This window comes from Pipra filicauda, unplaced genomic scaffold (genome assembly GCF_003945595.2).
Source record: "Pipra filicauda isolate LSUMZ 115617 unplaced genomic scaffold, ASM394559v2 scaffold41_size5083284_pilon, whole genome shotgun sequence".
NCBI classification, from domain to species: domain Eukaryota; kingdom Metazoa; phylum Chordata; class Aves; order Passeriformes; family Pipridae; genus Pipra; species Pipra filicauda.
This window is the reverse complement of record NW_024104554.1, coordinates 2,740,082-2,753,704: the sequence shown is the minus strand read 5'-3', so window position 1 is coordinate 2,753,704 and position 13,623 is coordinate 2,740,082. Positions and strand designations below refer to the sequence as shown.

General features: G+C 42.7%; 1 protein-coding gene across 2 annotated transcripts in view; it reads left to right on the top strand.

The window, feature by feature from the left end:
* Positions 1 to 3,207: 3,207 nt before the first annotated feature.
* The window catches only part of FBXO25 (F-box protein 25), a 32,964-nt gene continuing 22,548 nt past the window's right edge, over positions 3,208 to 13,623 (top strand). For both annotated transcript variants that reach the window (XM_027744771.2, XM_027744769.2), the window contains exons 1-3: positions 3,208 to 3,281; positions 6,080 to 6,223; positions 13,437 to 13,543. In XM_027744771.2, the coding sequence (XP_027600572.1) occupies positions 3,211 to 3,281; positions 6,080 to 6,223; positions 13,437 to 13,543 (322 nt within the window). In that variant the 5' untranslated portion in view covers positions 3,208 to 3,210. The remainder of the gene's footprint in view (positions 3,282 to 6,079; positions 6,224 to 13,436; positions 13,544 to 13,623) is intronic.

Here is a 13,623-nt window from a genome sequence, read left to right as displayed (position 1 = left end):
AAAATTAAAAAATCACATTCTCCCTGCTCCCTTTATTGTATAATTAATATAAATATGCTGAAGCTAGCAGGTGAAATATTGTAATAGCTAGGCATGAGTAGCAGTGAATATGCAGGAAAGAGAGTTGTCACAGAAAATCCAATTACTTACATACCTTAGCTATTAATAATTTTATTAAATTTGAAGCACAAGTCAAAAAGTGTGACTGCCCAAGCTGGGAAGGCACACTCATCCTTGTCCTTCTAGAACCTATATCAGAAAAAAAGAAAAAAGCTACAGGAAACACATTACTTTCTCTGTATCCTCCTTCCCTATTGTATCCTTCCTAAAGTGTGAGGTATTCACCCAGGTAATATTCCCTAGATCGGCTTCATACCAGCAGGTATGACCAGCAGGTGCCTCTCAACTCCTCTCTCATGAGACCCCACCTGGAGAGCTGCATCCAGCTCTGGGGACCCCCAGAATAAGGACATGCAGCAAGTCCAGAGAAGGGCCACAAAGATGCTCTGAGGGCTGGAGCACCTCTCCCATGAAGACAGGCTGAGAGAATTGGGGTTGTTCAGCCAGGAGGAGGCTTCAGGGAGACTTTCTACACCTATCAATACTTGAAGGGGATTTACAAGAAAACCAGAGAGGGGCTTTTTACTAGGGCATGTAGTGATAGGACAAGGGGGAATGGCCTTGAACTGAAGAAGGGTAAGTTTAGGATACATATTAGGAAGAAATTCTTCCCTGTGAGGGTGGTGAGACACTGGAACAGGCTTCCCAGAGAAGCTGTGGATCCCCCATCCCTGGAGGTGTTCAAGGCCAGGCTGGATGGAGGTTTGAGCAACTTGGTCTACTGGAAGGTGTCCCTGCCCATGGCAGGGGGGGTTGGAACTAGATGACCTTCAAAGATCCTTTTCAACCCAAACCATTCTATGATAATTAAGGAAGTGTGGTGGTTTGACCTTGGCTGGCTGCCATGTGTCCACCCTGCTGCTCTCTCACTCTTCACCTTCAGCAGGATGGTGGGAAAAAAAAAGACAAAAAAGTTCATGGGTCCAGAAACGGACAGAGAGATTTTTCACCAATTACCATCACAGGTAAAGCAGACTCTACTCGGGGAAAATTATTTTAATTTATTGTGAATTAAAAGTAGGGTATTTTTAAAATAGGAGAGAGAGAAACTAAAATAAAACAAAAACTACCTTTTCCTAAATCCCCTTTTCTTCACAAACTCAACTCCGCTCTTTGTTCTTGACTTTTCTTCCCCCCCCCTGCCCTGCACAAGTGTCACAGGGAGATGGGGAACAGGGGTTGGGGTCAGTTCGTAACAGTCTACGCCACTCCTTCCTTCTCGTGCTATTCCCCTGCTCCAGCATGGAGTCCCTGTCATAGGACAAAGTCCTCCGCAAACTGCTCCAATGCAAGTCCTTCTCAAAAGGCTGCACTTTTTCAAGAAGCAATCCCCTGGTTACTGTCTCTCAAGGTTTTAGTGCTGCTTAGTCCTCAGGTAAACACAAGAGAACTGCATAAGTTTTTCTGAACTGTATCACTTTTGGATTAGATGCCTCACTCATGATGTTTTTCTACTCAAATCCTACCTGCCCTAAAGGATCAACCTCACCAGAGCTATGAGGTCACATGTATGTCCACACATGACAGGATACCTCAAAGGCAGAGAGAAAGTATAGAAAGAACCTAGAGACAAAAGGATTTTTGCCACAGTATGAAGTAATTTTGTAGATTTCCATGCCAAAGAGTAAAAATGACCCTTTCATGGGCTGGAAAATGAGCTTTACAAGTTCCTGATAGTGTGACAAAACTATTAATATTGACTTATATCCTTTTCCAATGTGAGGCTGTGGCCTATAGCCTTTTACTATGCAAAGGCAGCACCTTTGTCTTAGATGTCAGGACAACGGGGTCTTGAAAAAGATTATGGTACTGTATTTTTTTCTCTCTTCATTACAAGAAAGGAATCCAATTTGTAAAACAGTAGTTTAATTATTAAGTGACATACTGATAGTACAATGAATCTCAGGCAAAAAATAAGTACTCATGTAATTTTTTCAAGACCAAAGACTGAAAAGAAGTCCTTCCAATGCGAGCCTTCACCTAATTCTGTGCTCTTACAGAGCTGAAATTATTTTATAAGACCAAAACCTCCAGTTTCTTATGGCTAAGACTGGCAAAAGGATTAGGGAATGCTTTCTGAAGGGGACAAGTTTCAGTAATTGCAGTATCCTCAATACCAAGCATTCAGATAATTGAAAGTCTACAGCATATGTTCTACAGCATAAAATTTAAGACTGATTACCATGCTTGAAATCACAATTTTAATTTTCTTTTTAGTTCCTTGACCTTCTATTTTTTAATCTTCTCTACATTCATATGAGGGAAATGACTGATTTTAAGTGAAATCTGAAATGTTTATACAATCACATATTAATGACTTAAAGTTTAAACAAGGTACTCCATGAGTTTTGTTTTCCGGGCACACCAGCACACCCAGGGCACAGAGGGACAGACCGGCAGATCACCCGGGGGTACATGGGGCACACCAGAGCACACTGCGACACACTGGTCACACCGGGAGGGGGTCTCACTGGGAGGGTCACACTGGGTCATACTGGTGGGGTCACATGGAGGAACCACATGAAGGGGGTCACAGCAAGGCGCACTGGTCACAGCAAGGGGTGTCACAGCGGGGAGGGGTCACACCAGGCATACCGGAGGGTCACACTGGAGAGATCACGCCAGAGGTGGAGTCTCACTGGAGCACATCGTGTCACATCGGGTGGTCACACTGTAGGCGGTGGGAGGGGGTGTCACACCAGGCACACCGGTCAGCCTGGGGGGGTCACGCCGGTGTGGGATCATACTGGGGGAGGGGGGGGGGAATCACACTAGTGGGGGAAAGGGTCAAACTGGGGTACATCAGGTTACACCGAGGGGTCACACTGGGGTGACGTCACACACTCAGGGGTCACCCAGGGGGGAGTCACCCGAGGCACGCCCCGCCCCGCGCGCGCCACGCGACCCGCCCCCGCCGACCAAAACATTGGCACGTGCGCGCCGCGCCCGCCGGTCACGTGACGCTCCGGGCCAGCGGTGGGCGGGGCCAGAGCTGCCCCGCTCGGCCAATGGCGGCCCGTGCTGCCGGGTAGCAACAGGCGCGGCAGGAGGGGACCAATCAGCGCTGCGTGGGCGGGCCCGGCGCGGCCCATGGTACTTCCGGAAACAGCGCCGGGCCCGGTCCGAGCGCCGGGCGGGGAGAGGCGCTGCTGGGAGGGGAGGTGAGTGAGGGGGTCCCGGCCGGGAATGGTGCTCGGCTCTCTGTGTGAGCCCCGCCGGCACGGGGCTTTGAGGCTGAGCGTGGACAGTCGTGGCTTGGGGGGTTGGGGACTCGCTCTTAGGGGCATGTGGAGCTGAAGGAGTTTGGGACTAGCTGTTGGAGTCAGGATGAGCTGATGGGCCTGGGGCAAGGGGCAGGACCGAAGGGTGTGGAGTCTGCCTGGAGGAGTGAGGTGTTGGGATCTCAATAGGGTGCGTGAGGATCGGAGCCAGCGTGGCTTTGCTAAGGGCAAATCATGCCTGACAAATTTGGTGGCCTTCTACGGTGGGGTTACAGCGTTGGTGGATGAGGGAAGAGCAACTGATGTCATCTAACTGAACTTGTGAAAAGCATTTGATGCTGTCCCACACAACTTCCTTGTCTCTAAGCTGGAGAGACATGGATTTGATGAATGAATCACTCAGTGGGTAAGGAATTGGCTGGATATTTGCACTCAAAGAGTTGAGGTCAATGGCTCAATGTCTAAGTGGAGATTCGTGATGAGCGATGTTCCTCAGGGGTTGATATTGGGACTGTTTAGCACCCTTGTCACGGACATGAAGAATGGGATTGAGTGCACACTCAGCAAGTTTTTGGATGACAAGCTGTGTGGTGCAGCTGACATGCTGAAAAGAAGGGATGTGACCCAGAGAGACCCTGACAGGACAGAGGTGGGCCCGTGTGAATGTCATGAAGTTCAACAAGGCCAAGTGCAAGGTCCTGCAGCTGGGTGGGGCAGTCCCAAGCACAAATACAGGCTGGGTGGATTGAGAACAGCCCTAAGAATGACTCAGGGGTGTTGGTTGACAAGAAGCTCAACGAGCCAGCAAAGTACACTTGCAGCTCAGAAAGCCAAATGTGTTCTGGGCTGCATCAAAAGAAGTGTGGCCAGTGGATCAGGGGAGGCGATTCTCCCCCTGTACTCCACTCTCCTGATACCCCACCTGCAGTGTCGTATCCAGCTCTGGGACCCACAGCATAAGAAGAATGTCAGTCTGTTAGAGTAAGTCCAGAGGAGGGCCATGAAGATGCTCAGAGCACTGGAGCACCTCTGCTATGAACGCAGGCTGAGAGGTGGCATTGTTCATCCAGGAGAAGAGAAGGCTCTGGGGAGACCTTTAGGGCAGGCTTCCAGTAGTTGAGGGGGGGCTACAAGATAGCTGGAGAGGCAGTTTTGAATGGCATCAAACTGAAAGAGGGTACGTTTAGATTGGGTTTTAGTAAGAAATTCTTTACTGTGGGAGTGAAGAGGCACTAGCACAGGTTGCCCAGAGTAGTGGGTATCCCATCCCTGTCAGTGTTCAAGCCCAAGCTGGATGAGGCTTTGAGCAACATGGTCTAGCGGAAGGTATCTATACCCATGGCAGGGGGGTTGTAACTAGGTGATCTTTAAGGTTGTTTCCAACCCAAACCATTCTATGATCAGTCAATGTGAGGGGAGTTGAAAACAACTTGGAAAAAAAGTGTGTTGTGTTCATATTACTCCTAGGAAGCAATACAAGGATTGGAAAAGCAGATAGGCATGAATAGGGTTTGTGGTAACTGGGGGAAAGGATGTGGTAAATTTTGGAGAAGGTTCTTGTTAGATGCAGAGGAAGGCTGAGTTATGAGTAGGAAGGGGACTTAAGTCAGTGCTGAGGCCTAGACAATGCACTTTGTTTTGTGTAGTGAACAGATTTTTAATTACAGAAAAACTCAGCTGGCTTACTCAGTTTGTATTTCTTCTGGCTTTTTATGTGCCTGTGCCCTCTCCTGTTGTAACTAATATATTGGGCAGATGCTGGTCAAGAGTGCAAATGGGTAAATAAATTCAAAGTGATGCTTGACTGATCTGGCCTAATATTTTTTTCACTTTGGAAAAGTATTAGAAAATGCATACTGGTTAGGGCCAAAGCTGTTTGTATTACATATTGACATTGTTTCAAATATGATAATGTTACCTTTCCTCTATAGCCTGCATGTGAAATCCCTTGCTAAACTAAGGAGCAACATGTTTGTGTGACTAATGGGAAGATGGCAAAAGCTGGCAAGGTCATACTCTTCAAAGTATAGAAAACTGCTTTGTTCACATTCTTAATGTGTCAGAAGTGAATCTCACTCTTGAAAAAACGTAGCAGAACACTGTTTGAATGACATACCTTGCATCTGTTTGTAGAGATTTTTGGGAGACATATCACAATGGACTTTATGTTGCAGTCTTCTTTTGTGCTGGTATCTGGTCAATAGCCTGGTGTGGGAGGTGACCTTCAACAACAAGTGAAAAAATGTTTGGGAAAATGAAAATTCCCTTACTGAAACATCACTACACAGTGTAGCACAAACTCAGTATATATAAGCCTTAGAAAAAAAAAAAGGATCAACATTGAATTTGTGGGCTCTCAATCTCTTTAACAACCATTTATTAATCATGTAAAAAAATCAGTAATCTGTTTGATCATGGCAGAGCAGATTACACAGGATACAAGTTTGCTTCTTTTGGAATAATTTTTTTCCTGGACTACCATTCTTTTCCTGTTCTCTAAAGAACTAGGTAGGAAACCTACCTTGATCTAATAAATGCTTAAAGACAAGAAGAATGAGGTTAGAGAATAAAAAATATACTTAAACCACTGAATCTGTTTCTTTAAAGGATACTCTACAGAGCACTTTCATCAAGGTATATTTTTTTTAAGGTTAAACAGAAAACTGAAATAATGGCAAGAAGTTTTGCAACTTTTATTAATAAATAATACACAAGGAATCTCTTCTTGCTGCTTATAGAGAAACCATGCCATTTTTGGGCCAAGACTGGAGATCCCCCGGATGGAGATGGGTTAAAACAGAAGATGGATGGAAACGATGTGAGCCCTTTACTCCTGCACTTGAGGATGGGAATAATCAGCTGAATGATATCAGCCACACTGTGTAAGTTAAAAAAAGAAGTCATTCTGCGTGAGTTAATGGCAGGTGGGAAGGCAACAGAGTGCAACTGTTTGTGGTAGCTGATATCGTCTGTATACAAATGCATCCATGTATTTTGTTTAGTTAGGCAGACAGGAGACCCTTATGGATATTGTCTGCCTTTTGTCGTTGCTTCCTGAGTTGCTTATTGTAGGCAGCCAGATCCCTTCTTACGTTCTATGTCTTTAAAAATAACGAAATAAAAAATACGTAAAAAAACCCCAAAGCAAACCAACCGACCAAACAAACAATCAAAAAAACACCCCAAAACAACAACAACAAAAAACAAAACAAAAAACAAATGAGAAAAACAAACCAGAAAAACAACAAACCAAAAAACCCTACCCCAACAACAACAAAATCCCAACAAAAAACCCCAAACCAAAACAAAAAAAGAAAAAAGCCTGTCTAGTACTATTTGAAGGTAAAAGTAATACGTATAAATTGCAAGTGCAACAGGCATATTGAACTGTTACCAGGAAGTGAATGAAGACTTTCTGGTGAGTAGGCGTTGGATTAGTTCTGTTTATAGCAGTCATATAAGACCTTTGCTCCAAATATACAATCAGTAGTAGCTTAATGCTCATTCTCTTTTATACAATATATGACTGTATGTGCTCCTGTAAAACAGGTGAGAAAGAGATTAGATAAATAAAATAATACTTGTGGCAAATGCCCACAGACTGGTGTGATATAAATAGCTTTGTCAAAACAAATTTCTACTCGGTTTCTCCACAAAGAAGTAATTCTGAGGGATAGCATTCTTGGTCAAAAATTCCATCATAATGTGCTCATAGTCCAATAAATGATATGATAACTCATCTGATTTAGAAGGAATTTACTGACAAGCTGGGGCTTGCTGTAGTCATACACCTGTGTTTTCTATTTGTGAAATAATCCTCAAGGGACTTATTAAGCTGTGAAGAATTATTATTAAGCTTGTCTCGACCTATTGTTTTCTTCATGCCCTTTTTCCTTTTGTGCTCGTCTGTCACCGATCATATTCGGGCTTCTTTTTTTACACAGTCTGGCCATTGTGGATACCAAACACTGGAAGAATGTTCAGTAAGCCTCCAACATAAAAGTTTCCTTAAATACCTTTGAAAAAAAATCTTTTCTTTCTTCTTTCATACCTTTAATAATATACCTGGCAAATTAGAGGAAATCTAATTTATTTTTGAAGCTATTTACACAGTTGCTAAATAATTACATCGTGTGCGTTGCTTTAATTAATATTGCTTGACAAGTATGAAATAAATTATCATTGTCTTTGTGAATACCATTAAGACTTCTGCTCTTCTGCTTGTAATTGTATGTCTATATTTATATATCTTTTCTCCAGAGAGCAAGGTGAGGTATTTTTATTGCTTCTTTGAGCAAAAATACTGGATTTTTAAAGTTCAGGACTAAAATAAATACTTCAGTTTGAAGGGACTGGCCATGAAATGCACTAAGGACGGAAATATTTTCCATGCAATCTGCAGTGTCTCATGATTTGGGTTTCTTAGTCTAGCTTGCCAATTTGTCAGAATCTCAGACTTAGGGGCCAGCTTAGTCTGCAGCAGGCATCCTCATCTGCAATGGTTCTCCATCTTCATCTTAAACATCTCCTACTTAGCAAAGCCAAACTTTGCAGCTTTAATTTTTTTTTTTTTTAATTCTACTTCTGTCTATTCAGTTAAAAACGCATGTTGTCCAAATTTAGACTAAGGAATTCAAGTTGATACTTCTTGGCATAGTAACACTACTTTGGAATAATTTCACTACACCTTGAACTTTGAATCTGACTGCAGCTTGAACTATTTGTCTGTGAGTTAACTTCTGCTGCTAAGCAGCAATTAATGTCTATTTGCACAACTTTATAGAACAATTTAGAGTGTAAATGACCTCTGGGCGCCATCTGGTCCAAACACATATCCAAAGCAAGGTCAACCTTTGCCCAGTTCAGCTTTGCCCAGTTCAGCTTTGTATATTTCCAAGAATGGAAATTCTTCTCTGGGCTCCTGTTTTAAGTTCTGTTACTCTCAAAGTTATTTTTTTGTTTGCTGTTGTCCTGTCCCAAGTTGTGTCATCCCTTCTTGCCCCCCCCTCAGTCTAGTAAGAATTTCTTATCACAGATTGTGTCCATTACCACTTGACTTAGCACTGCTCACTTCCCCATACCTTACAGTCCAGCTCTATCTTATTTATACCCTCATATTAGAAGTTGACAGCAATCAGATTTCCCTCCACCACCAGCTCTTAACACTGAACAAGGTCAGTTCTCTTACCCTCAGGCATCATGTGCTCTAGTACCTTGGTAACTCCCCACTGGACTTATTCCAGTATGACAATGTTTTTATTGTATTGGGGAGCTCCAAACTAGACAGTACTCCAGATGCAGTTTCTCATGCCAAATAAAGAGGGATGATTACTTCTTCCAGTCTGCAGGATACACTCAAACCAGGGTGCAGTTGGCCTAATACAACACAAGGGCACACTGCTGACCTGTTTTCAGCTACTTATCCACAAGACTTCTGGCTCCTTTCCAGCAAAACTGCTTCCTATCCAGTCTGTACCCAGCATATACCCAGGCTTGGGGTTCTCCTGTGGCATGTGCAGGCCTTCATATTGTGGTACGCAGTGTAAAATACTTTGGCAAATACATTGTCATGTTATTTGGTGCAGACGCTTATTTCAGAATTTGCCATGCATGCTCAAGCTGTAACTGGCTTTGAGTCTCTTGTAAAGCACTTGGTGTGTCTCTGTATGTAATTGCATGACTTGAGGGCCATGTGAAAAGAAGCAAGGGGATAAGGAAGAACAGCTGGAGCTCAGATAGCCCTGTCATATGTTCCATCATTTAAGTGTCATACCCAAAAGGTTATTTAAATACTGATATGAAATTATTTTTTTTGAAAAAGCTGAAGTTCTTACATGCTTTATCTAAAATATTATAGTTCTAAGAACAGCAGATACTTTGCTTTAGAAGCTTTAGAACAATTTTTTTTGAAGTGCATCATCAAGACAAGAAAGTAAGAATAGCTGTAAATTGGCAGTATTATGTATGTATTTAAATCCTTCCAGGTGCACGCAGATGTCACGTGCAGTATTATAATAAAAACATTTCATTAAGGCTTCTGTTACACCATATGGCACGTGCAGCTTTTGATTTGGTTTATTGTATCTTAGCTTGGTGTTTGAAGGGGGCAGGGGTTGCTTTTGTGATGGTAGAGCAGCTTTATTACTCGCCAAGCAGCTCTGCAGGTTTCTGGAAGGAATGGACGCTCGTAGTCACTGGGGAACTGCCTCTGTTTCTGTCCCATTCTTCTAATGTCTGTGGGACTCTTGCTTTCATTCCTTGCTTTCAGACTTAAGGTTTGTCAAGAAGAGTGGTGGTGTTTACAGATAAGTAGGGAAAGACTCTCCACATGAAATAGGACAGAACATGAGGAAATAAACCATCATATCAGGAGATCCTCAGAAGGAACAGTCCAATTTGTCTTTTCTCTAAAAAGACGTGAAGAATTCCAGGAACATCACAGGCAAATTTAAATGTTAGACAAAGGTGTTTGAAATATCCTCTTCATCTTCACAATTCCTTCCGGAGAGGTCCCAGCTGACTGGAAGCTGGTGAATGTTGTCCCGATTTTCAAGAAGGGCAAGAAGGAGGACCCTAGAAACTACAGGCCTGTCAGTCTCAGTTCAGTGCCTGGTAAAGTTGTGGAGAAGATTATTTTGAGAGAGACTAAAAAACACCTGAAAGATAATGCAGTCACTGGTCACAGCCAGCAAGGCTTCATGAGAGGAAAGTCCTGCTTATCAAACCTGATTTCCTTATATTTTCCTAGCTGATCGGGGGAAGTTAATGTCATCTTTTTGGATTTCAGTAAAGCTTTGGATACTGTCTCTCACAGGATCCTTCTGGACAAAATGTCCAGCACAGAGCTGGATAAACACATCATGTGGTGGGTGAGCAATTGGCTCATGGGTCGAGCGCAGAAGGCTATAGTGAATGGGGGAACATCAGACTGGAGACCTGTCACTAGTGGAGTTTCGTGGGGCTCCATCTTGGGCGCTGTGCTCTTCAACATCTTCATAAATTACTTGGACACGGGACTGGAAGGGATATTAAGCAAGTTTGCAGATGACACAAAACTAGGAGGAGCTGTTGACTCCCTCGAGGGCAGGGAGGCCCTGCAGAGAGACCTTGACAAATTAGAGGACTGGGCAATCACCAACCACATGAAATTCAATAAGTGCAGGAGTCTGCACCTGAGATGGGGCAACCCTGGATGTTCATACAGACTGGGGAATGAGATGCTGTGAAGCAGTGCCATGGAAAGGGACCTGGGGGTCCTGGTCGATGGCAAGTTGAATATGGGCCAGCAGTGCCCTGGCAGCCAGGAGGGCCAACCGTGTCCTGGGAGGCATCAGGCAAAGCATCACCAGCCAGTCGAGGGAGGGGATTGTCCTGCTCTGCTCTGCACTGGTGTGGCCTCACCTTGAATATTCTGTGCAGGTTTGGGCACTGCAATGTAAGAAAGATATCAAGCTACTGGAGAGTGTCCAAAGGAGGGCAAGGAAGATGGTGAAGGGCCTTGAGGGGAAGCTGTATGAGGAGCAGCTGAGATTGCTTGGTCTGTTCAGCCTGGAGAAGAGGAGACTAAGGGGAGATATCATTGCAGCTACAATTTTTTTGTGAGAGGAAGAGGAGGGGCAGGCACTGATCTCTTCTCTGTGGTGACTGGTGACAGGACCAGAGGGAATGGCCTGAAGTTCTGTCAGGGGAGGTTTAGGTTGGATATTAAATAAAGGTTCTTCACCCAGAGGATGCTTGGGCACTGGAACAGGCTCCCCAGAGAAGTAGTTACAGCACCAAGCCTGACAGAGGTCAAGAAACGTTTGGACAATCCTCTCAGGCACATGGTGTGATTCTTGGGGTTGTCCTGTGCAGGGCTAAGAGTTGGACTCGATGATCCTTGTGGTCCCTTCCAACTCAGTGTATTTTATGATTCTGTGATTTATTAACTGTACTTAATCTGCCTTGCTTGTTTATCTGATGCTTGAGGAATTCTCTGTTGTTGGAAGGCAGGAGTGGGCTTTAAATCACTTCAGGTATGTTACTGGTCTAAATTGCTTTCTAGGGATGCTTCCTCTCCAGGAACAAAAGAAGGAATCTCTACAGTTTAACTATCCTTTTCAAGGTAGGCCTTCAGGAATGCAGCCTCCCATACTCTCCTTATTGCTTTCCCTGGGTCAATGGGAATGAGTGAGTTTCTGTGCTGCCTGGATTATGTTGCAAAGTATCAGGACATATCTCTCTAGTCTTCTGTCTGTTGTTAGGATGATAAAGCTCTGGGAGTATTGGCCTCTATTTCTGATTCTGCAGCAAATCTTCAGATTCTGCAGTAACCTCTCACATGACATGGCGATGCAGCCAGTATGTTGAAACATAATTGAATTAATTTTTAGTGGTCTTAAAAAGAGATTTCCTTTATGAAAGCTTTGGAAGAAAACCCCAAACCTGATGGATTGGAGTGCTACATAATCAAATAACTTGGTGTTGATGTTGTGCTTTTGTCAGTTGCTTTGCTTTTGCCTGTTGGTGATTTCTTCTCTCTGAACTCTTGCTATTTGACCAGAGGTGATATTTGGCACTGTTGCATAGAATATTGAAGGTGTTGAGTCTTTATCCTCTGCTTTAAAAATATTAAGGCATGAACTAAGGTCCTGACCTTGGATTGAGCAGTGTCTGAATGCAGTGATATGTTAGGTTTAAATCCCAGAAGAGAAAAGCTAAGATGAAACTAACTTTTGATTTCTGAGTCTTCTCAACTTGTGTATCTTTAAGCTGAACTAGCATTTACTGATAGGAGCAATCAAAAATCCAGAGCTTTTTTACAGTGTTGTTTAGTTATCCTCCCTAACAGATGGTTCAGGCCTGAAAATTTTAACTGTATAAGCTAGTAGCAATAAACTAAAATAATTTAATTTTTGCCACTTAATGGCCAAATAGAGGTTATTTTTGAATAAACTGATGTAATTCATTTTATAGTGTTCAGTTTCTTTAATTTGGAGTTCAAACTGACGTTGATAAATAGCTTCATCTGGCAAACTGAGATTAAAAATAGTAACAAATGTGAGGGGGTTTGTATACAACTTTGTTGTCAAAGAACAGTAATGGGGAAATAAAATAGTCTTACAGTTAAACTTCACTACCACATATCCTTCATTATTCTGGTTATCTGGGCAAGACCATAGCCTTCATATGAAGTATCTTCCTTCTCAGTGCTAGAAAAATGAACACCCATTCTTATCTGTGTTGCTGGTCCTTACAGATATCTGCAAAAATGGAAAGAAAATTTTATGAAACTGTGTAGACTCCCTGTAGCATGGGCAGTTTTTAAATGTATGTAAATTTTAGAAAGGTTACTTTATCAAAAAACCCTATTTTAATAGTTTATTGTCCATATATTTTTTTATGTATATTCACATTGTCTGTGCACTATATACATAATTATTTGGTATAGTCCTCAGTGTTGGGTTACATAGTTATCTGTCAGAAGTGACATAGATATAATTGAGTCTCTCTGGCAGAGACAGACCACTTGGTTCTTGATGCTGTACAAATCATGTACAGCATCACACCTATACCATGACACCTATATTATGTAAAGTGGTGTGTTTCAAGCATTTGTTAAAAGAAAGACTTTCTTTCCCTCAAAAGTGACAGCAGAAAGAGATGTCTTTCTTTGCTGGCTTTCTGCCTATGCAAGGGTGTGAAACAATTCTGCACTGGCTTTTATACCTGTGTGCAGTTTTTCAAGGTTCGGTCCATTTCAAAGAATGAGTTTTTGTACGCCAGAGCTTTGGAGAGCTTTGCAGTTGTCCAGCTGGTACTGACTTCTTAGTAGTTCTTCCTAAATGTCAGCAATGACTTAGAAGATACCTTTAGGTATCCTAAAGATACTGTTGTGTACTTAATCACTTTGACACAAAATTCAACTGCACTGGGAAGAAAAGAATACGACAGCTTCTCTCAAGACACACATTGCTATAGACAATCAGGTAGAGGATCTTAATTAAGAATATGGGGGTTTTTTTTCAGCTGGTAGACTTTAATGCAGAAAATTGTAAGCTGTATGCATCTTAAATATTTAATCACTGCTGTTCTAATTAGATTTTTTTATTTCAGCATCATAACTGGGGATGATGAGAAAGAAGTATACAGTACTGAAGACTGTGAGTTTGCAGCCAAGAAAAGGAAAAAAGATCATTTTAGGAATAACACGGATTCACAATGTACGCCTGAGTTTTCTCATTTATTTTAGAAGACTCATGTAGCTTCAGAAAAATGTTGCTATAGTTGTTCATTTATATTC